General features: G+C 41.0%; 1 protein-coding gene across 1 annotated transcript in view; it reads right to left on the reverse strand.

Annotated features, from left to right (window-relative positions):
• Positions 1–516: 516 nt before the first annotated feature.
• hipk3b (homeodomain interacting protein kinase 3b) overlaps positions 517–21,442 on the reverse strand; it is a 53,087-nt gene continuing 32,161 nt past the window's right edge. The window contains exons 4-16 of the mRNA XM_061744423.1: positions 15,951–16,070; positions 13,070–13,156; positions 12,497–12,681; positions 12,246–12,405; positions 10,750–10,873; positions 10,528–10,649; positions 9,347–9,471; positions 8,531–8,698; positions 8,110–8,442; positions 7,865–8,011; positions 6,828–7,084; positions 5,516–5,649; positions 517–4,319 (exon numbers count right to left, since the gene is read on the reverse strand). Of these exons, the coding sequence (XP_061600407.1) occupies positions 3,843–4,319; positions 5,516–5,649; positions 6,828–7,084; positions 7,865–8,011; positions 8,110–8,442; positions 8,531–8,698; positions 9,347–9,471; positions 10,528–10,649; positions 10,750–10,873; positions 12,246–12,405; positions 12,497–12,681; positions 13,070–13,156; positions 15,951–16,070 (2,439 nt within the window). The 3' untranslated portion in view covers positions 517–3,842. The remainder of the gene's footprint in view (positions 4,320–5,515; positions 5,650–6,827; positions 7,085–7,864; positions 8,012–8,109; positions 8,443–8,530; positions 8,699–9,346; positions 9,472–10,527; positions 10,650–10,749; positions 10,874–12,245; positions 12,406–12,496; positions 12,682–13,069; positions 13,157–15,950; positions 16,071–21,442) is intronic.

A 21,442-nucleotide genomic window follows, 5' to 3' on the forward strand; every position in this document is an offset into this window, starting at 1 on the left:
TTTATCTGATAAATGATACATGAATTCTCAAAAACAAGTTATTCACAAATCAAAGTGTCAATCATGTGAAAAGTTCAATACAGTTAAAAGATTTCTCTCCTCTTGCATCCATTTTTTTTGTGTGTATTTTTCCTTAACAAGGACCGGAGAGTTAACACAGGCGCATTGCTGGTGAATACCTCTGAGGAAATCAAAACACAGATTCTGTTTTACATGCGTATAAATGGGTAACTGTTTCAAGCACTAATCTGCCACGTTCATGCCTCATCCTCCAGAGCTTTCGATGACAAAGTGACATTTGAATATGATCAGTAAAGCATTAAAGAAAACAAAATAAAAGCCATTGAAAACACACAACTTCTTTGCCAGTGTTAAAATGTGGAGTATTGTACCTGTGACTGACAGAAAAATAACAAAAACCTACTGGATGGAGCAGTTTCCACCCATGGCGCAGGGTTGGAAACTTGACAGACTAATCCTGGACAGAAAACATTTGATTTTTTTTTTTTTTTCTTAAAAGGCCAGTGTTGTCAACTGTGCTCCGGTTACTCCCACGTGGCCTTAACCGACACAACAGAGGCCACGTTGAAGCAACCCGTGTGTACATGCAAGGTAACATAAAGCATGGAGAGATCTAAGAACACTTGGTGGTGCAATGACCGCAAAATATAGAGTATTGCATCAGAGTGACTATCCAAATATTGTAGAGTGTCATATCATTCAAAGTCTATGTCTGTGTGTGTGTGTGTTTTTTGTTTGAATCAGTGTGTTATCACAGAGAGGCTGATCAGGAGTCAAATTCTCTGGAATGATGTCATGAGCTCCTATTTTATTTTTTCCTTTTCTCTTTCGTGGCCATTAAGAGACTGCTTACATGGTCAAAGACTGTTACCTGGATTCTCTGCCTTCCACCTTCAGGGGTGAGGCGTCATCATCACGAATTCTCGATTACTGAATCTCAAGGCACATGCACAGTGCTGCTTGCACTGTCTCAATTTCAATACAGGAACATAACGCTGGCCACCGCTTCGTACTGACGAAAAAACCCACTCTCGGATGTGGCACTCATAAAGGGGAGAGCGATCTGAACTCAAGGCAGTTCAGAATATCAATCGTGAAACTGATATTCTAATTAAATATAACATTGAACAGATTAAAAAAGGTTGCAATAAATACTTCAAATTGTTTGTAAAATATCTTTTGAGACAAAAACACTGGGCTAAATTTATGTTGCACAGTCTAATCACCCAAACCTTCCAAGCCTCACTACCTGCATTAAGTGCTTAGTGGGTAAGTGTGTTTGTATGTGACGTGTGAGAAATGCAGAATCTTTCCGAGGGACAAAATGGATTTCTTTTTTTCTTCCTGGCATCTCACAGTGCTCCTGTAACTCACAAAGGAGTACTGGTAGTACACGGTACAATGAGAAAGTTAAATCAATCCTGCAAGCTACAGCTTCAGATGTGTACAAAACATCAATATGAAAACATACAAAAAATTAAGTTACATCAATACATCATTTATATGCAGTGACGAGCCCGAAAGGTTAATAAGGATAAAATACTGATGCAAAAACACGCACCCCGAGAAACAACAAATGCAACTAATGTTTATCATCAGCAATACAGTAGTTACAGTGACACTCCAAATATGAACGCAAAACACAAAAATCAAAACCACTTCTATTTCAGATAATTAGGGACCTATACAAAATGCTAGGTTTAAAACTCAGAGAAATCACCTAATTTCACAGCTATTGAAGTGGCAATCATCATATAGCAGCTTATCTATGATACATTCAAGAAAGAAATGATACGACTCATTAATTGCCCAATAAGCTAGACAAAACATTGGCTGTTTTTTGTTGGTTTTTCTTTTTAAATATAACTTTTTTTGTTTTAATTTTAACCTCACTCTACAACTACAGTATAACTGAGGTCTATGCGAACAGAATAGCTACCTTGCTCAAAGAAATGAATTACAGTCTTTGGTGCTGCACAAGCAACTTCATTTGAAAATAAAATGACCCAAAAAAAAATTACACACGACTAATAAAAGGAACCGAGAAAATACACACACAGCATATCTACACATACATATATATGCATATATACATATATGTAGACTGGTGCAACCATCACACACACGCATATATATATATATATATATATATATATATATATATATATATATATATATATATATATATATATATACACATATATATACATATACACACACACACCACACACACATACATATACTCCCTGACGGAATGTATAAAAGAAGCTGTTGACACCGATAAGCATTAAGCCTTTAACAAATGGTAAAATGTAAAGGGAAAAAAGTTAACTTTGTCACACATGCATAAATGAGAGAATTGCACACAATTAACTCACACCTGTATCAAGCATCTGTACTTAATAGTCTAGCTCTATAATATATGTCCATATATGTGTGTATATCGAATACTGCATGGTTTGCTCAGGCTTAGAAGATTCCATACCATGAATTCATTTGCATTTTTTCCTTACCTAATCAAAGCCATGCCCACCACACTTCTAAATATCTAAAACAAAACAAAAAAAGTGAAAACACTTAAAAATGAAAATACAAAGACAAAAAAGAAAAAAAAGAAACATAATCGACGGCTATTTAGATTGTATTGCAGTTTCAAACAGTACAAATACTGTTAGTAGTAAGAGTTCACTAAATAGAAAGTGATTATCAAATATTAAGCAATATTCAGTACTTGCACTTTGTACACTAGTTCATTCGGGAACTTAGAGAATGAAAAATAAAACGGATAAAATAAAAATGAAAACATTTAAGGAAACAGCAGGCATTTGCAACAGCAAAGCATGCTGTTCTTGAGAGAACAGAAAAGTAACTCACTACACGCTGAAATATACACAGACTCCAAAACGTAAGCACCGCTATCCGCGATATATCACATCCATGCAAGCTATGCATGAACATATACACATGTGCATATACATACTCACACATAGGATGCATCGACTGATTGGAATTTCAAGTGCTGCAGTCCAGTACATTAATATTCATGAATATAGTCATATATAAGTAGTAACATTAACAACCTCAAATATGTAAGGCACTATGGCTGGGGACAGTTATACAATGCAGCGAGTCTTGTGACACAAACAATAAGAGCAACGTCTATGCATCTTTCCGTTTACATTTTTGCTCATGCAAAACCACATGCAGCGTGAGGAACAACCCTATTTAAATCGGATAATTGACTTGACATTGCTAACACCTAAAGACACCGAAACGGTACAAATACTTCAAACGCAGTACAATGTACACTGTGGACAACATGTGCATCTGTCAATCTAGAGCTAGAGACTGGGATGGCTTCACAAATATGTATGTGTCTTGCACATGTAAGAAGGCATTATAGAAAAATAGCTGGGATCAGGGGTGCAAAGTCTAACTATTCAACAACACCCCAATTATTTACCTGTCTTGAGGAGTATTCGTAGAAGATCCAATGCAAAGATATATCAAATGTGCAAAAACACATTAAGTGTGAGTTTAACTATTCATTCATTCTTCCATTCAGTCATTCATACATTATTTCCTCCGTAATTTTTGCCAAATCATCTCCATCATTGGAACTCTTTCTTTTTTTTGTTATTATTTTTAAAGCTTAAAGTTCAATTACACACAGGTGTACATGATTCAAAAAATAGCTTGCTTCTCTCTGTGGTTGTGCCATGGTTTTCGGAAATGAAAGCCATGTTTTATGTGGTTAAAGATAGACTTCGCCCTGTCTGCTTAGCCCTCGGGTGGTATGAAGGGTACCAGAGCAGCCATGCTCAGATGTAAGGGTACTGGTTTATTTTGGTAGGGCTGAGCGGGAAACTGCCATAAGCGGGCGAGGCAATGTAGGAGTGCGGGGGAAAGAGGGGTTTGAACTGGCCCTGGGGGTGCAAGGTGGGGGAGGGGAGCAGGCGGGGGTTGATGCCCACAGCCACCTGATGCACGATGCCTGCTGGGTGGGAGATGCTGTAGGTGGGCTGCAGGACGGGCCGGGAGGCCCCAGGAGAGGCCAGGAGGTGCGCCACGGGGGCGGCCGTGACCAGGGGGCCAGACGGCGGGTACGACAGTAAGGTGGGCTGGGAGGGCGGGTGCCCTCCAAGGTGGGGGTGGGGGTGGGGGCCCGTTGTGTGGTTTGGGCTGCTGTGGGAGAGCGTGAATGTGTGCCCGTGCATGGTGGGAGGGATGTAGGCATGTGGTCGCCGGTGAGCAAAGTTGCCGTTCCATTCCTGGTGGCAGGGAGTGAAATGCTGCACCTGAAGGAAAGTCAACAAAGAGATATTAGATACATCGTTCTCATCGGCCACTAGAGGCCGCTGCTTCCACGTTTTACATGTCAATATTATGACTCATCCCTCAAACTGTCATCATTTGCCTGTTTATCATTGCAACATTGCAACTTCTCTGTACAAGGTTTTAAAGGATGTCTGAAACACCACTTAATTTTTGTTTTGTAAATGGAACTGCTCCGGCATAAGTAATGGATGTGCTGAAAAATGTTATCGTTTTGTGTAATCTCCTTGAAATTATTTTTTGTTTTTGTTCATTTGGTTTGTTATTTAGTCGTTTATTTTTAGTTTGTTTCTTAATTATTAAATTGTACTCGTACTCATATATCCGATCATTTTTCTTTTGTGTAAATTCTTTTTAATTTTCCTTTAATTTCTATCATTTATAGATTTCTAACTGCTCATTTGTATATTTTGTTTTTATAAGTATGATATTAAATTTTATGTTAACTATAGGTGGAGGCACCTGATAAGCTCTTTTGAGTTTTCGCCTCTTCCTGCACTTTAATTTTTTAAAGTTGGTAATTTTATTTGTGTAATGTTTAACTGTGCAAATAAATAAATCTAAAATCTAAATCTAACTGTTCTACATTACACAAAAAGTAAGCAACATACTTATAGGAGGCTTTCACCCCTAAAAACTACGGAAAAGGAGTAATGGAGTAGTACAGAGTAATTTGGAGCTAACAGTTCTCAAAACGATCATGGTGCTGCTCCGCCACACAAAGGAAATATTTGCAATTCAAATGTGGCCTTTATTAGCTAAATTCAACAAGTGCAGTCAGAGCCACCTTGGTCTCTTTGCAGATTTGCTTCCCAAAAAATGTGCAGACATTGTTATCAGATGAGAAGCCTCAAGTGAAAACAACCAACTCTGTCCAAACAATTACTTCTGTTTGAAAGGAAAGCCGAGTCTGTCGTCAGATTTAGTTTCGCATATTGATGAGCATGACACGACAAAACAAGGAACATATTTTACTTAATAAGACCTGATAACTTTACTGAAAAGAAATACAAATGTAATGCCTTTTATACACTTATGGTGTAAGCTGTGTAAGCGGCGCAGCTTTTCTCTACAGCCAATAACCCTTATAACACACATTTTCATAAAACTGGCCATGATTATCTGCTTTTGGATAAAACTTGTGTGACAAAGTGCTCACCTGCCCAAATCCAATAGGCTGCTGCTGCGGCGGCGGGAATGCAGGGGTGATTTTCTGCGGCCTGTTGAGGAGCGAGGTGGAGTGGTGGTGCTGTCGCCCAGGAATGCCCCGCCGTTTGGCCTGGCACGAAGACTCTGCAGGTCGCGTGACAAGGGACAGAGGAACACACAAAGACGGAGATGACATATGTAACTACACGTAACTTGGTGTCATCCATCAATATTAGAAATTAAACATCAGGCAGATGAGACTAGAAAGAATTATATCCAACTACAACAAATAAAATGGAAACATTTGTGGCAGGAGGATCTGGAGGCTGATCAGGGATTTTAGTTGAGCTGAATTTGTTCCATACCTTGAAACATAATGGTAACTGTCCTTTGGTCTGGATAGTTATAAATAGATATGTTTTGGGGATCAGGGAGGGGTTTGTAACTAAGCTTGTTCATAGCGCTTACAGTGGGGTCAGGTCATCCACTAAAAATACACCTGACAGTACTAGAATAGGAAGCTCTGTCCTTTTATGTTGTGCTTGAATAGTAACAGTTTGACTGCTGTAGAGAGAGAGAGGTGCCCTTAACACGAAAGCCAATACGAGTCTGTATGATTTTCTGAGGATTTACAGATGAACCTTCCACCATAAAAAGGTTGATCTTTAATGAACGCTGCTGCTCAGTGTCCCACTGACCACAGCTGTTATAAACCCTGCATACCTCATGCGTAACCCCACTTTAACGCCTGAGACAAAATACTCTTCAAACATTTACTTGTGTAAAGACAGGTCACTTCCTGGTTGACATGTATACTTTGAATATTTTATTCAGGACATTCTTAGATGGTAATTACACATGTGTTACGCAGGTTTGAGAATCACACTTCCACACAGATGCAGCGCATCTCAAAGTCACTCTGGAAGTAGCGTAAGAAGTGTTGACAGCAAGCAAAGTATCCACTTCAGAGATCAGAGCAGATAAGCCGGGGCAGGTAACTGATAATCACCTGTGAGAACCTCTGTGGCCTAATAACTCAGCGTAATCCCAGGCCCTGTGACCTGTGGAGCAGACAGCATCAGTAGTGACTAGACGTTTGAGCTAACACGACCCCTTCATGCACTTGCTGGCCTGGCGAGTGGATAACACCGTCAGAGCGTGCTTCATACACATAGCAACAGCCTCAGGAGGGAAAATGTTAACAACTAAACTATCATTTAGAGTTAGAGTTATGGAACATACTGTTCCAGCCACTTCCAGGACCAACTTAAAACAGAACATTCGAATGCTGTGTTGTCACATTACCATACTTCTACCCTTACCTGCATGTCCAAATGTTTCTCTGACCGAAGCGTTGTTGTTGTTTTGCACGCGCATCGGAGGCACCACCACAGTGCGAACTGTCGGTCGGCTGGGCTCGGTTTCCGGGGCTACGCACGCAACGCGAGGCTCGCAGTTCTGGTTGCTGTTAGCGATGTAGCGGCGCTCAGGGAAGGGACTGCTGCTGTGGCCAGACGTGTGAGAGGCAGGCGAGCTGTCCACTGTGTCGCAACCGCTCTCCTGATCATCGTACGACATGCTGCAAGAGGGGAAGCAAACGGGAGGGAACTTAGAACATGAAAAGTGAAGGAAAACATTGCCAGGTTCTGTATGGCTTAGCTTGGTAAGCTTTTCAATACTAGGAGAGGATCTCGATAGCATTTCCATATAAAAAGTAAGTCTTAGTGCTTTGATCAGGAATGATACAGTATGTTTTTTGTCCAATTGCACATACCGTGTTTCCTGGATTATAAACCGCTACTTTTTTCATAGGTTTTGAACCATGCAGCTTATACAAAGGTGCGGCTATTCTGTGGATTTTTCTTCCACCGCTCGAGGCGCTCTAACCGGAATTAGAATCAAAACTAAGACAAAATAAATGCAAAGAAGAATACGCTACTTCTTCTTTAGCAGATAGAAGTAGGTAGAAGGAGATTTCAAACAGATAAATAGATAAATAAATACGGGTTATTTTCTCTTGGTTCTGTCCCATTTTAATCAGCTAAAGTTGCTGCCGTGTTAAAAGACACTGTTAGGAAAGGATCTATTTAGGTACATACATGTACATCATTTACAGTTCAAAATCCTTCTGTACATGTAGTAAATATCTAATCTAACAACATAAATATCTGCGGCTTGTATATCTTTTCTTAATTCTTTTTTTTTTTCCAAATAGAGCGGATGCGGCTTATATGTAGGTGCGGCTTATAGTCCAGAAAATACGGTACACTAAAGGGATAAAAAGCAGGAAATACAAATATTTTAAAGTTTACTTCTTATATGAAAAACTGTATATGCCTCATCTGTAATAGTATTTTACCTGTTGGGGTGCTTGCAAGGTGAATTGCTGGACTGGGCTGAGGCTGAAGAGCTGGTGCTGAGCGTGCTGTCTGGACTGCTGAGAGAGCAGACTCTCTCCATACTCACGGTGCTCTGACACGCCTCACAATCTGCACTGCCCTTACACCTGTGAGCAGGATGTGAAATTAACATCAAGCACGCATTTTTTTACAACCTAAAATAGCAAAAACATCATAAAAAGGGTGCCTGGCGCCCAGCACTCACTCCCCCATCGTGTGTCTTTGTGCGCCCTCCTCATCACTGCTGATACTGATGACACTGGCAGTCGGGCTGGCAGGGTCAGATATCACCATCGGCTGCCGCTGCTCCTGCGAAACTGAGAGCTCCTCACAGTCTGGCTCCACTTTACAGCAGTGGTCTTCATCATCGTCATCCTCCACCTGCACTGCTGCTTGCTGTTCTCCCGCAGAGTGCCCTTCCTCTGGACATCTGGCTTCCTCCTCCACCACCTCTTCCACATTCTTTGCTGTATCGGCCATCTTTGGGGACTGACATGTTAAATTTTGGATGTTCGTGTTTTGGGAGAAGTTGCTGCCTCTACACGGGAATAGAAAATGAATTCAAAGTTAAAACGGTGCATGTTTGTATGTCTTTGTTTCTTAAGGAAAAGGGCCATGTGACAAACCTGTTCACACAAGGCTTTGCCCTCTTGTTGGCAGCTGGCTGCGGCCACACCACATGTGCAATGCCAATGTTGATCGGCTGGTGGGTGGATATGCTCATTTGGTTGGTTAAGAATGGCTGAGGATGCGTAATCATGGAACCATAATGGTTACCGTGGGGACGCACGTTCCTACAATTAAAAGAGGGGGGAAAAATGAACACAGCAAATACAAACAACAACCTTTAGCACCATTTCTGACAAAATAGTCCTAGTCAAAGGACAAGCATGAGTCATAGGTTATTAACATTCAGGGGAGCAAGCATGCTCTAACCACCGTTCATTTGGAATAATGACAGATGGTGGAAACATATCAGTGAATTTAGATCCATCCATCGTCTATACTGGTTTATTTCTATTTAGGGTCATGGGGATCTGCTGAAGCCTATGCAGCGCTCTTCAGGTGAAAGGCAGGGACAAGTCACCAGTCCATTAGCCACACATATAGACAACAAACCACAACCACTTGCTTTCACTCCCACAGGCTATTTAGAGTCAGTATTTAACCTGACATACATGTTTTTAGACTGTGGGAGGAAGCTGGAGAAAACCCATCCAAGTATGGGAAGAACATGTAAAGTCCACACAGAGATTTGTGGGGATTCAAACAAGGAATCCCCTTCTAGGAAACGGTGCTAACCACCAAGCAGCTGTGCTGCCCCGAATTTAAACACACGTTCTGAATTTACAGCAACAATGTACTCTATATTTAAACTTCTAATAAACATGACAGGATACAGATGACACGTCCAGGGCGTCCTAAAATAGAAAAGCTCTTACCCCCAATCACCCAATCTCTGTGAGCCCGTCACAGTGTCAGATGCCAGAGTGGTTGGTGGTGGGGGCACGGATGTGACCTGCTGCCAAGTGGGCACCAAGATTTGCTGTGCACGACTCGACCATGCCTGTTGGAGGGTAGACGAGTAAAGCAGCTGCATCATTTCACTGACATTTTCCTCAATTTGAACATTAAAGACCAACTTTGGTCCTTAACACTGCACTTAAACCACTACTTTCTTTATATAAAAAAAACATTAAGGTACTGGACAAGAAATCCAATGACTATCATCACTGCCATATTTTACTGAAATATAAGTTGTTACATCTGGACAATCTCATCCAATACTCACACTTATGTCTATTGTATAAAATCATTCATGGACTTGCTCCACCTGTACTGAACCAGTTTATAAAGGTGGCATCAACTCCACATGGAGTGCAGCTAGAGGAGATTGTGTGGTCCAGTTTAGGAAAAGTGCTTTTAGCCAGTCTTGGAACTTCATACCAACTGAGATTAGAAACCAATCACATTATTCTTCTTTTAAATTTTATTTAAAAAAGTGGTTAATAAGTGGTCAAGGCTGTCAACATTGAATTTTAGTGTGTAATTTTCCTGGCTGCTGCCCTGCCTGTCGGTGTTTGTCTGATGTCACCTGTCATGTTGCCTATTAGTTTGTCTAGTTATAATGTTGCTTTTTGTGTGTGGCTTTTTATTCTGTGTTTAGTGCTTTTGTCTTGTTTGTTTTTGGCCTGTTAGTGTGTTACTGTGTCTTGTGTTATTAATGCTGATGTTACTGTTGCTGCTTCATGTTGTTTCTGTTTTCGTTTGTAGCAATTGTCTGTTGTTGAGCTTATGTTAACCTGTGTATGTATTTTAGCTTAGTCTCTTACCTTTTAATCTTTATTCTGATACAGCCTTTTTATTCGGAAATGTTTTATTGATTGTATCTGAATAATTTTTCTTTTAGGTTGACTATTTTTACACCAGTCCAGGGACAGCAGATGCAAAATAGCCTTTTTGGCTAATTCTTGCACATTTTACATTTGTTTAAATGTAATGGAACCGGATTCCATTATCAAAACATTTACCTGATCTACACATATTTTTGAAGCTGTTCTATCCTTATATCTGAGCGCAAGTTCTGTGTAGTTAATGCCATTATTGCTGCTGTTGTTTCTACCTGTGTGATGACTCCAGGTCTGATTTGTAAGGGCTGGATTGAGGGGGCTTGAGTGACCAGAGGCACCGACGCCTCCATACGAACAGAGTAGCCAGTTGGTTTAGCTGAGTTGGTAGGGATACCTGCGGGAGATCCATAACAAACTAGTATGTCATAAGATCTTTAGTTTAACCAGGAAGTTTTAAAAACTTTCAAAATCAAGATTTACAGCACATGACCAACCTTGAATGGTAGGGGGACATAAAATAAGAGCCTGCTGGAAGGACTCGGTGCAACCAAACTGCCCACTTCCTGTCTGCATTGGTATTCCAGGGTGAATCACTGAGGGGGCTGATGGGGCTAACCCCTAAAAAATAGAAAGAAAAAAAAGGGTTAATTGGGAATTGTGAACAATAGCTAAATATGGCCAGCAGGTGGCAACATCTTCGTCAACACCACCTTTTTTTCCCCCTTTTAATCCAGCCAAAGCCCAGGAACTTAATTTTCCCTGAGAGCAGTGAGTTGCTCATTAACTTTAGGCAAAACACTGCCTTATCGGTCAAAAGACACTTGGCCAACCCACAACACAAAACTGGTCTCCATGATCCTTAGCCAAGTCAAAACAAGTTCAAGGCTTACCCGCTTTGGATGGAAAAATTAAATCGAAGACTAAACTTCTGTTGTTGAGCTGTTAAAACCGCATATGATTAGACATTCATTTAATTTGATACGAACATACGCAGACAATAATTGTAATCAGCTGACTGATATTCTTCTATCAATTCATCCAGGCTTGCTGTCTACAGTGAAAGTTGTATAAAACTGGGTAATGAACAGGTTATCAAACAAGGCTAAACTTATTCTTTGAGACGGGCCAGAGGGTGAACAAGAGAGACATGTGTTTTTACTTCCCCACTCACACTGCTCTCGTGCCTGGGTATAATCACATTTAATGAATAACGAGAACTAGGGCTATATTGTTCTGCTACAGCTCTTGGATGTGGCCCATACACATGATAGTTAACACAAAGCAGCCATTCAAATGGGTAATACTAAAACAGTCACATTCTCCCTGTAAAAATCTTCTGAACATAACTTTTTTTTCATGTTGCTCCACAAATACAACAGAAAAGAAAGCTGATCAGCGTTACTGTGCAACACATATGACAGCATATTCATTTAAAAGAAGAAGACGACTGAAACAGACCTCTTGCATATATTTATATCTGTATTCTTGAGCATGTATTGTATGTAGTCATTACTGCACTGTGCTTGTAAATATTTGTCGCTTTTGGCTTTTAAGCAGACTTTGAGATGTTTTTCATCTTCAAAGTCCAAACTGAAACAGGGGGGTCAGCTCCTCTTTTCTTCTCGGCAACAACACCATTTGAAATGTTGCCATGCCCTTACAAACATGACGTGATTTTGTTGCCATGACAGCAGTGCTGGGACGCAATAAGACGGGTATGTTGGCTTACAAAAACAAAATAAAACCAAGGAAACTCAGTCTTCTTTTGAGTAAACAGAAAGGAACATGGGGTGTCACTCAGGCATTAAGATTAAGACGCATTTATTTCCTCTTTCCAACTCAGATGGGAGGGAAAAATATGATTAATATGAGAATTACTCCTGTTAGTTATGTAATTCATTTTTTATGTTAATCTCTTAATCTTATGATTATTGTGCACAAGCACTAAAAATTCCTAGAGCCGAGTGCAAATGCACACTGACGAACTTACTTGAGCGTGAACTGCAGGGATCTTGCTGAAGGGGTGGTTGGCTGAGGCAGCAGCGGTTGTAGTTACAGGTCTAACGAAAGGACCTTTATTTCGGTTTGCAGCCTCATACGCACTGGGACGAGTCCAACAAACATCCATGATGTGGAAACATGACTTCACGCTATACACAGAGGAGGGACATGGAGAATTCAAGTTGAGTATGACAGTCACTGTGACGGCGCGTCTGAAAATCTGAGGCAAAGTTTACTCACTGGCTGCTGTGGGGAAAGTCAAGCAGGTGCTGCATTGTCACAAAGGGGTGGATCAGGACATCGGCCGGGGCAATCCTCTCTTCTGCGTCAATCAACAACATCTTCTTCAGCAGGCCCACAAACTCCCGGCGATCCGCCTTCTCAGCGAGCAAGTCACTACCTTCCAGGTTCATTATCAAGTTCACCTGGAATACAAATGACTGTTAAGAGGACATGTGAAAATAGCCCTTTACCAACAGAGTAACATGCAAGCTAAAGCAAAATGAGAAATTTAAGATTAAAACATGGTCAAACAGATTTATCAAAGTATTTTAAATTCCCAGGAAGCCCTGCTGACCTAAAAAATAAAACAAGAGTGGTTTCCATTTTACAAAGGGGAAGTTGTGAGACGTTAAAGCCACACCAAGCTTTTTCTTTCACAGTAGTAAAATGTATATGATCCACTTTCTTCGTACACCTGAATGAGTACTTCCTCTGTTTTACACCCAGTGTAAAAAAAACCCTCGTAATATCCAGCATTTAACTTTCTATCAGCCTTGTTAAACTCACTGAGCGTTGAGCAGATAAACGTACGTGCGCTATGTCATCCAAACAGCTGAAGATGTATTTCCTTGCTTCCTTTGATTTCATTCCCGTCTCCGTCTCATGCTCATCTGTTGACTGTAGAACAAGAAAAAAAGAAAATGCTCAGTGAGAAAATATGGACAACAATCTCTCATCTCATGTTTGGTATGATTTTCAATACTGATATAAACAGCTTCAGATCCAGGTGGTAAAAATCTACTGTCTGGCAAGTTTAAATGTCAACTTTGAGTTGTAAAGTTGCTGTGAGCTGTGAACAGAGTTACTGCTGACCTATAATGTATACATACATATACCTGCACATGCATAAACATACACATATATACATACACACATTTTCTATCCACCTACCTTCATACATACATTTTATATTATATTATATTATATATTATATTATATATATATATATATATATATATATATATATATATATATATATATATATATATATATATATATATATATATATATACATACATACATACATACATACATACATACATACATACATACATACATACATACATACATACATACATACATACATACATACATACATACATACATACATACATACATACATACATACATACATACATACATACATACATACATACATACATACATACATACATATATATATAAATACACAAATAAAAACACACACACAAACATATATATATATATAAAAGATGCAAACTAAAAGAGCACTCTAAAAAGAGTGCAGGAAAAAAATAAACAAATACAAAGTAAAGGCCAATGAACACAAAATCCCCCACCCCCACACCACCCAGCCCATCATGACTAATACAAACATCTATTTCTTGTTACTTATGCCTCATAAAGTACAACATCATGCACATATTCACAAGGAAAGCTCCTCTACATTTTTGAAATAAGAAACAAAAGGGTGGCCATTTTATGGAAAAACTTATCAGTACATTCTCTCAATGTATATTTAATGTCAAGTTTTAGAAAAAACATGGTGTCTATAAGCCACTGGGCGATGGAATGATATTTGGGATACTTCTAGAGCAGGGGTCGGCAACCTCAGGCACGCGTGCCATGATTGGCACGCGGCGGCATAATCATTGGCACACTGGAAAAGGCCCGCTCGGTTGGTCTCAGCAAAAAATGTCCGCGGTTTCCGCGGAACGGGAAAAAAAAAATAAAAAAGTAGGGTTACGGCGTAGGTTCTGCGTCGATTTAACGCAGGACCATAAATCAGCCTTCACAGACAGACAGCCAGGACGCGGCAGCAGCAGAAATGAAGAGGAGCGGCAGCTCAGTTTAAAACACATTTTTGCAGCGGGACAAAAAAGCAGCAGCACTGCTTTTTTGCAGCAGGTAGGCTGTGCAGAGATGAGTGTGGGCTTGCCACCCGCCCCTTGAAATACGGAATTGTTACATAATTGGGAATTAAAAGTTGCGTTCCGTATTGAACCAATACGGAACCCCTTTGCGATCCGTTGCCTAGTTAAGCCTCATTTATGGTTCCGCGTTAAATCGACGCAGAGCCTACGGCGTAGAGTACGCGGCGACCCGCAACGTACGGCGTAGGTTCTGCGTTGGTCTGACGCAGAACCATAAATCAGCCTTTACCTCTCACTGCTGCTAACTGCACCGACACGCGCGGCTTTAAACAAAAAAAAAAAGTCAAGTCAAGATGTCTCCAGAGGCTCCAGACACCCCACCTCGTCCTAAAAGAGGAAACAGAGGTCTCCCGGAGGTGTGTCCGGCAGCATGCTGCAGGAACCTCCACAAACGTAATATAACGTCACAGAGGAGCCAGGCATCTGTTGCACAGTTCCTCATACCTGAAACATCCCCTGAGCTTGATATGGTGTGATACGGGACATTTATTATGCTCTTATTTATTGGTCATAATATACAAGTGAAGGTTGGAAAATTAGAATATATTGCTAAACTTAATTAGTTTCAATAAATTCAACTAAAGGTGAAACAAATATATTATTTCCCACTACATGCAAAGTGAGATATTTCAAGCCTTTATTTGTTATAATTTTGATGATTATGGCCCACAGCTAATGAAAACCCCAAATAAAAAATCTCAAAAAATTTGAATATTTTATGAAATCAATAAAGAATTAAATAATCAAAATTATAACAAATAGTTCAGTGGAGCTCCTCATCACTTTGAGCAGATCTGTTCGGAGTTCCACACTACAGTTCTGAAAGACAAGGAGCTGCTTGTCTTTTGTAGTTTTGTCAATTAATTTTGGTGTGAAAGGGGGATTCTGGCCATTGTAGAAGTTTAAGATATGATTATCTTGATTTCAAGATTTATTCATGCATGAAGAATTACCCATGATGATGAATGCGTGTTATTATGTTATCAAAATGCATCATTCTTTGCAAAAATTCTGATTTTTTGTGTGTATTCTTGCATTGATAAAAGATGTGATTATGGAGCTTTGAGACCACCAGAATGCACCATTTTGAGTCTATTTTTCAAAATTTTCCGGGGGGGCATGCCCCCGGACCCCCCTAGAGGGTTTGGGCGCGATGCGCCCTCACTCGTCCGCGTCAAGAATTTTCCTCTTTTTTTAGGACAAGCTGTTCTGATGCTTGTAAAATATGCTTGCATGTGGCCTGTATAGAATATAATTCCATGTGTGTTGGAAATGTTTTTGTATTTTGTGTCATACCTTAATGTAACTTTGTTTTAGCCTGCTGTTGATTATGGCACATTCATTCACAAGAAAATTTCACACTGGCACTCCATGTCAAAAAGGTTGCCGACCCCTGTTCTAGAGTAACCGTAGCTAGTGAGGATGCAAAAGTTATAATATCTTTTTGTGTAGAGTTTAGTAAGTTGTAATCATTCTTAATATGGGTGAGTACTGCTTACCTTTAGTCTCCATGTTGCATAAGGTGAATCAGACTCTTTGCAAAAGAACCGTGCCGTCTTTGTCCCTGCATTCAACAAATGTTCTCCTGGTAAACCTTGTGTCTGAGAGATGTAGCGAATCTGTTGGGTGTAAGAAGGGGGAAGGGATCACAAAGAGACATTAACGGGAGAGACATCCTGCAGCTAAATAACAAACAAGTTTTACCTTTTTGGATTGAGGGGGAATAAAAGGTTCTCAATTAGACTGCAATTACCGGTAGTGGTTTTGTCACTGGCGTCAGTTATTCCTCCATTACTATAATAACAGCGCTACAACAACAGTCATTCGTTTTGTTGAGTGGTGATGATAATTTACCAACTTATTCACAGTGATGTCTAACCACCCATTCCTGGAACAGTTACAGATATCTCTATATCTAAAATTGAGACGCAAAGAAAACCCCTTGTGCTAAATTTAGCTGGAGTTGCTGATATAGGAAACGTGTAGGGGTCTGTTACAGTGCCAAATGCTTTCCTGGGGAATGGTACTCATCAGTCAGATGCTGTGGGGCACGAAAGTCATACACAGGTTTGTGAGGGAGAGCAGCCAGAAGCCTGGCTGACGTCAATCACACTCCAGTGTAAAGAGGAACAATCATTAGAGATTCAGTGTGGCTTAGAAGCAAAGACACACTGAGAAAACGGTGAAGACCATGCAGCACTTGGTTCAAACATTCATTTGTAACATAGAACAGTTTAATTCTACAAGCATTTTGATAAATATAAGGATGTTTTATATTTTTTACTTTTATCACTTAGTTGCTGAGGTGCAAAATACTGCAACGTGTCTGTGTGTGGGTGGTACATTTTGTTCATGTTAACTGGCTTCATATGAAGTTAAAATGTAACAGCCCATTCACTCAGACTGATTCAGTCTGCAAGATGACATCTCATGTGTGGGGAGACTTTTACAGGATACTGGAAATTTCTGCCACCATTAAACTCATCATTGTCTGTTTCATGACAAAGTCATTCATCACTTTTTGCTCCACCTTTCAGTAACTTCCCCAAATGTAAGCATTCTCTGTGCATGATACCACATATTGTTAATAACTTGCAGTGAATTACAGAAACTTCATATTCAAACAAACATTACCATGAAAGTCCCCTCTTTTCAAGATGTGTTATCTTAATACAAGTTCAGAAGCAACACGCACGCACGCACGCACGCACGCACGCACGCACGCACGCACGCACGCACGCACGCACGCACGCACGCACGCACGCACGCACGCACGCACGCACGCACGCACGCACGCACGCACAAATAAATAAAAAGAAAAGCAAAGCAGTAAGTCAGTGGGAATATATTTGAAAGGAAACCCCCTTGGTTTTCCTGTAAAAGCCATTTGTGCAGAGAAATTCTCAGAAATGCAAGATTACTGACGCAAAACTAAAGCTTAGAAAAAAAACATCCATCCAGCACGCCTGGGCCTGCCCCTGCCCCTGAGCAAACAGGAACCACAGGTAGCCAATATTACATAACAGTCATGATAATGGTACGTGGTTCAGAAATGCATTTCAACGTTTTTCTTCACGATATAGTAATATTGTAATTCAGACATTAAACCACATCTCAGCTTCTAATCATACAGCCACACACATTTCTGACAGAACTGTGCCAGCATCCTGAGAGGACGATTGCTTCTCAGCCTTAACCCTACTAACCCTGATATTTTCTTTTTCCTTTGCTTGGACTGACCCATCTACATACTCTTATTCTTACAGATTATTTTAATTTCCTGTTGAGCTCCAGAATAAAACAGAAAGAGCCATAGGTGCACCATTTTCATTGCACCTCAGAAAGGTAGCTCAATATGTATTGTATTTTTTTATAACTTGTATTATTTATTATTGTAAATATTACAAGTTAAGTGTAAACATACATATACATATATAATAGTTGGATTATTGTAAGTACTTAGCTTAATAAAGTTAGAAAAAATCTTTTATGTCATGTTATTTCCATCTTCTTTCTTTTGGCAAGTTATGACTGGCATAGCGGAAATGATTTTTGTATATAGCACAGGAAGGCCATGATCCAATCACTCAAGACGCATTTGGATGCACATCTTAATGCCCAGCCGTAAAAACATGTGCTACATGCCGACCACCTGTGACTGGATTTCTTAGGACTCATTAATGCAAGGTCTGACCGGCTCCTTACTTGAGAAGTAAACGATGGTGTTACTAGGGGATGAGCTAAGAGGCGAGATTGGAACGAGAGTGGAGGGGGAGCCAAAGTTATAAATACCATATGCTGTGTGGGATGGAACAAGACCCCTTGCAGAAAGATAAGAAGAAAAGGGGAAGAAGGGGTAGCTGTGGCTCCTTCAGCTCCAGCCAAAACAACCTGCGACTGCTAAATGACAGCTCACACTAGCAGTCGGCTTTTTAATTTAATTATAGGAACATAATTTACTATTATGTGTATGTTTTGCCTTCAAAAATAATTTGGAAAAAGTTGGGACCACATTGAAAACAACTTTTACATTTACTTTGACGTATATTTCTTTGTTACAGTATGAACCCATGTTTTATCTTGTAGACTTAATTTCATTTGTAAAAATGAATCGATTCCTGATTGACTGACATGCCTGGTCCTGTTCATTAGGTCTCCCATATAGTGTGGACGTCTTAGACTTTGATAATTGTTTTAGTCAGATTGGTGCCAACTTTACCTCCTGCTTCCTATTTCAACAGTTCTTCATATTGCATGCAAATTAGCTGTAAAGCTCAATGCCTAATGTGGTCAGGACTGTTATTATTAGGGCTGAACAATTAATCGCATTTGCGATAATCTCGCAATATCATAAAATACAATATTAAAATGGCAACGTGAGCAATTATAGGGTTGTCAAGTGACGTGAGATTGAGCGAGCACTGGACGGCATCAACTCTTCATGCTGCGCTTTACTCTGCTGGGCAACGGCCTCTGGCTAGACTGTTTTATACAGTCTATGGGCTAGATGCACCGGTCTGAAACTCAATCTGCTGAAACTGTCTGGAAGAGGAACAGCACATCCATACTGTAGGATTATTTGGGTTTTTACAAAAGGAAGATGCACCAACGTCAGGTGTTCAGAGCAAGTTGTACTGACGTTGCTACATCATGGAGTAAAACTACAAACTTCGCGACATTGATAAATGATACTGGGGCTGCATTTGTCCTGGGCTTAACCCTGGTACAAAACCACTGCTGCATCAGGAGACACTCATCTAAACAACAAATGTTTGTCATGGTTTTTGGTTTTGAATAATTTAAATAATATTTTCAACCATTATTCCGATGGCACTCCTTGATTGTTCTGTTCTCGCTGTGGGATATTACAGTTTACAGTTTAATATCAGATTTCTGATTAAAACTATGAATATTCTACAATACAATGCTGACATACATTTTTTTTTCTTCGCGTGAGTCAGAGACGTCGTCACTCGTCAGTCTAAGTTCACAGATTGGTATTTAGATATTGGTAATTTATGTGCCCTTGAAAAGAGGTGATTAAACGAGTAACACCACCAGAGCTGTTTTAAACTATTCTGAGCCTTTTGGTGAGTTTAACTGTCCCACTTTGAATTGGAGCAGGAGCCATCTCTGCTAACACGGAACATTGGTTTCTGAATCACCACAAGGTTAAAAGACACAACACTAAAACACATTTTAGACAACATTGCTGTTGTGCTGGTGTGGTATGCCAATTCCAAAAGGCGTATGGGACTAAATTTAAAGTTTACCCATACTTTTGAAGAATTAGGGCGAGCTGTTTTTTGGGGGCTTTTTGCAGGGCTGTGTTGTTTTGGGTGACCCATGTGTGCGTGGCGATGCATCAACAACAAATTATGACGTATGGTATTTTGAAGTCGACGCATCGCTACAAGCCTACATATCATCCATACGAAGCCGTCGTTCTGTAAACAATCATTTTTCAAACTAGGATCCAGAGTGGAAGGATTTGAAGGCGCCGTTTACGTGGCTCTGTTACAACCTCTCTTTTCTGAAATTCCTGCGTCATACATGTCACTCTGTTTACCGATTTGCGCAAATGTTTTGTCTGTTTTTGCTTGTTTCCGTCATAGCATCACAGCGCCACTAACAGGCCTGGCAGGTATTTTACAGCGGTTTCAGGCCTACTGACGACATTCATGGGGATGCACACATTTACTGACACATCTCCGTCTTTATGAAGAACGTATTCGTGTGGATATAGCCTAAGTACCCTTGAAAAGGGTAATTTACACTTCTGTAAGGTCACTTACACGTGTAGAGCAACATGCTCTGCCTTCAAGAAACATCAAGGGCCTTCATGCATTTTTCACTGAGATACAAAGGCATGGCTGAGGAAGGAGCGAGTGCAAAGGTCCGGACTGGTCTTTAATCCTGATCTGTCCCTTCTTCAGTAGTGTGTATTTTTGGTGAGGTGTATCAAATGTCTCAAACACATCAATGTATCAAATTGTATCAGATTTCTGTCCTCAACAACTGAAAATTACAAATCATCCATTACCAGGAATGTCACCATTTTCCTCATGATGGATCAGTATTTTAATTGGTGATTGTGGCAGGGTGGAGGAGCAGTCACTCAGTTGAAATCAACCTCTCCACCCTGCCTGCCTTCATAAGAAGTGGCTGCACAGCAGCAAGAGGTCTCTGCTGAAGGTGCTGGTGCACGTGTGTCTGCAGTGAACGAGAGTAAAAACGTTTCCTGCACTAAACCCTGTGTCCTCTGTCCTGTCGGTCGGCCCCAGTGGCAACGAGCTTGCTATACTGGCGCCCAACGTGGGGCCCGACAGGATGGAGGAGGAATACGGGGAGCGGACCCTGGAGGCGCTGGCAGCGCTGGTGGCGCAGCAGCCAGCAGGCCGTGAGGCAGAGGCTGCAGGCCGCCAAGCGACGGCTCCCAAGGCGGCCCCAGCAGCTTCGGGACCCGCAGCGCGACCCACCCCGGCGCCACGCCGAAGCTTCGCCACGCCGAAGCTTCGCCACGGCAGCGCTGGTGGCGCAGCAGCCGACAGGCCGTGAGGTGGAGGCTGCAGGCCGCCAAGCGACGGCTCGTTGGCTAGGCCGGATGGTCCCCGGCCTGAGTTGGGCGATGGGGGTGTGTGGCAGGGTGGAGGAGCAGCCACTCAGTTGATTGGGCACAGGTGTGATTGGGCACAGGTGTGCCCAATCAACCGCTGGTGTGCCCAATCAACCTCTCCACCCTGCCTGTCTTCATAGGAAGTGGCTGCACAGCAGCAAGAGGTCTCTGCTGAAGGTGCTGGTGCACGTGTGTCTGCAGTGAACGAGAGCAAAAACGTTTCCTGCACTAAACCCTGTGTCCTCTGTCGTGTCGGTCGGCCCCAGTGGCAACGAGCTTGCTACAGTGATCATTTTTTCCCACATAATCAGATGAAGCTTGTGACACTGATTGTTATTTACATTACAACGAAAGCAACAGAATGCCAGATTTTCC

Source organism: Cololabis saira, chromosome 2 (genome assembly GCF_033807715.1).
Source record: "Cololabis saira isolate AMF1-May2022 chromosome 2, fColSai1.1, whole genome shotgun sequence".
In the NCBI taxonomy this organism is placed as follows: domain Eukaryota; kingdom Metazoa; phylum Chordata; class Actinopteri; order Beloniformes; family Belonidae; genus Cololabis; species Cololabis saira.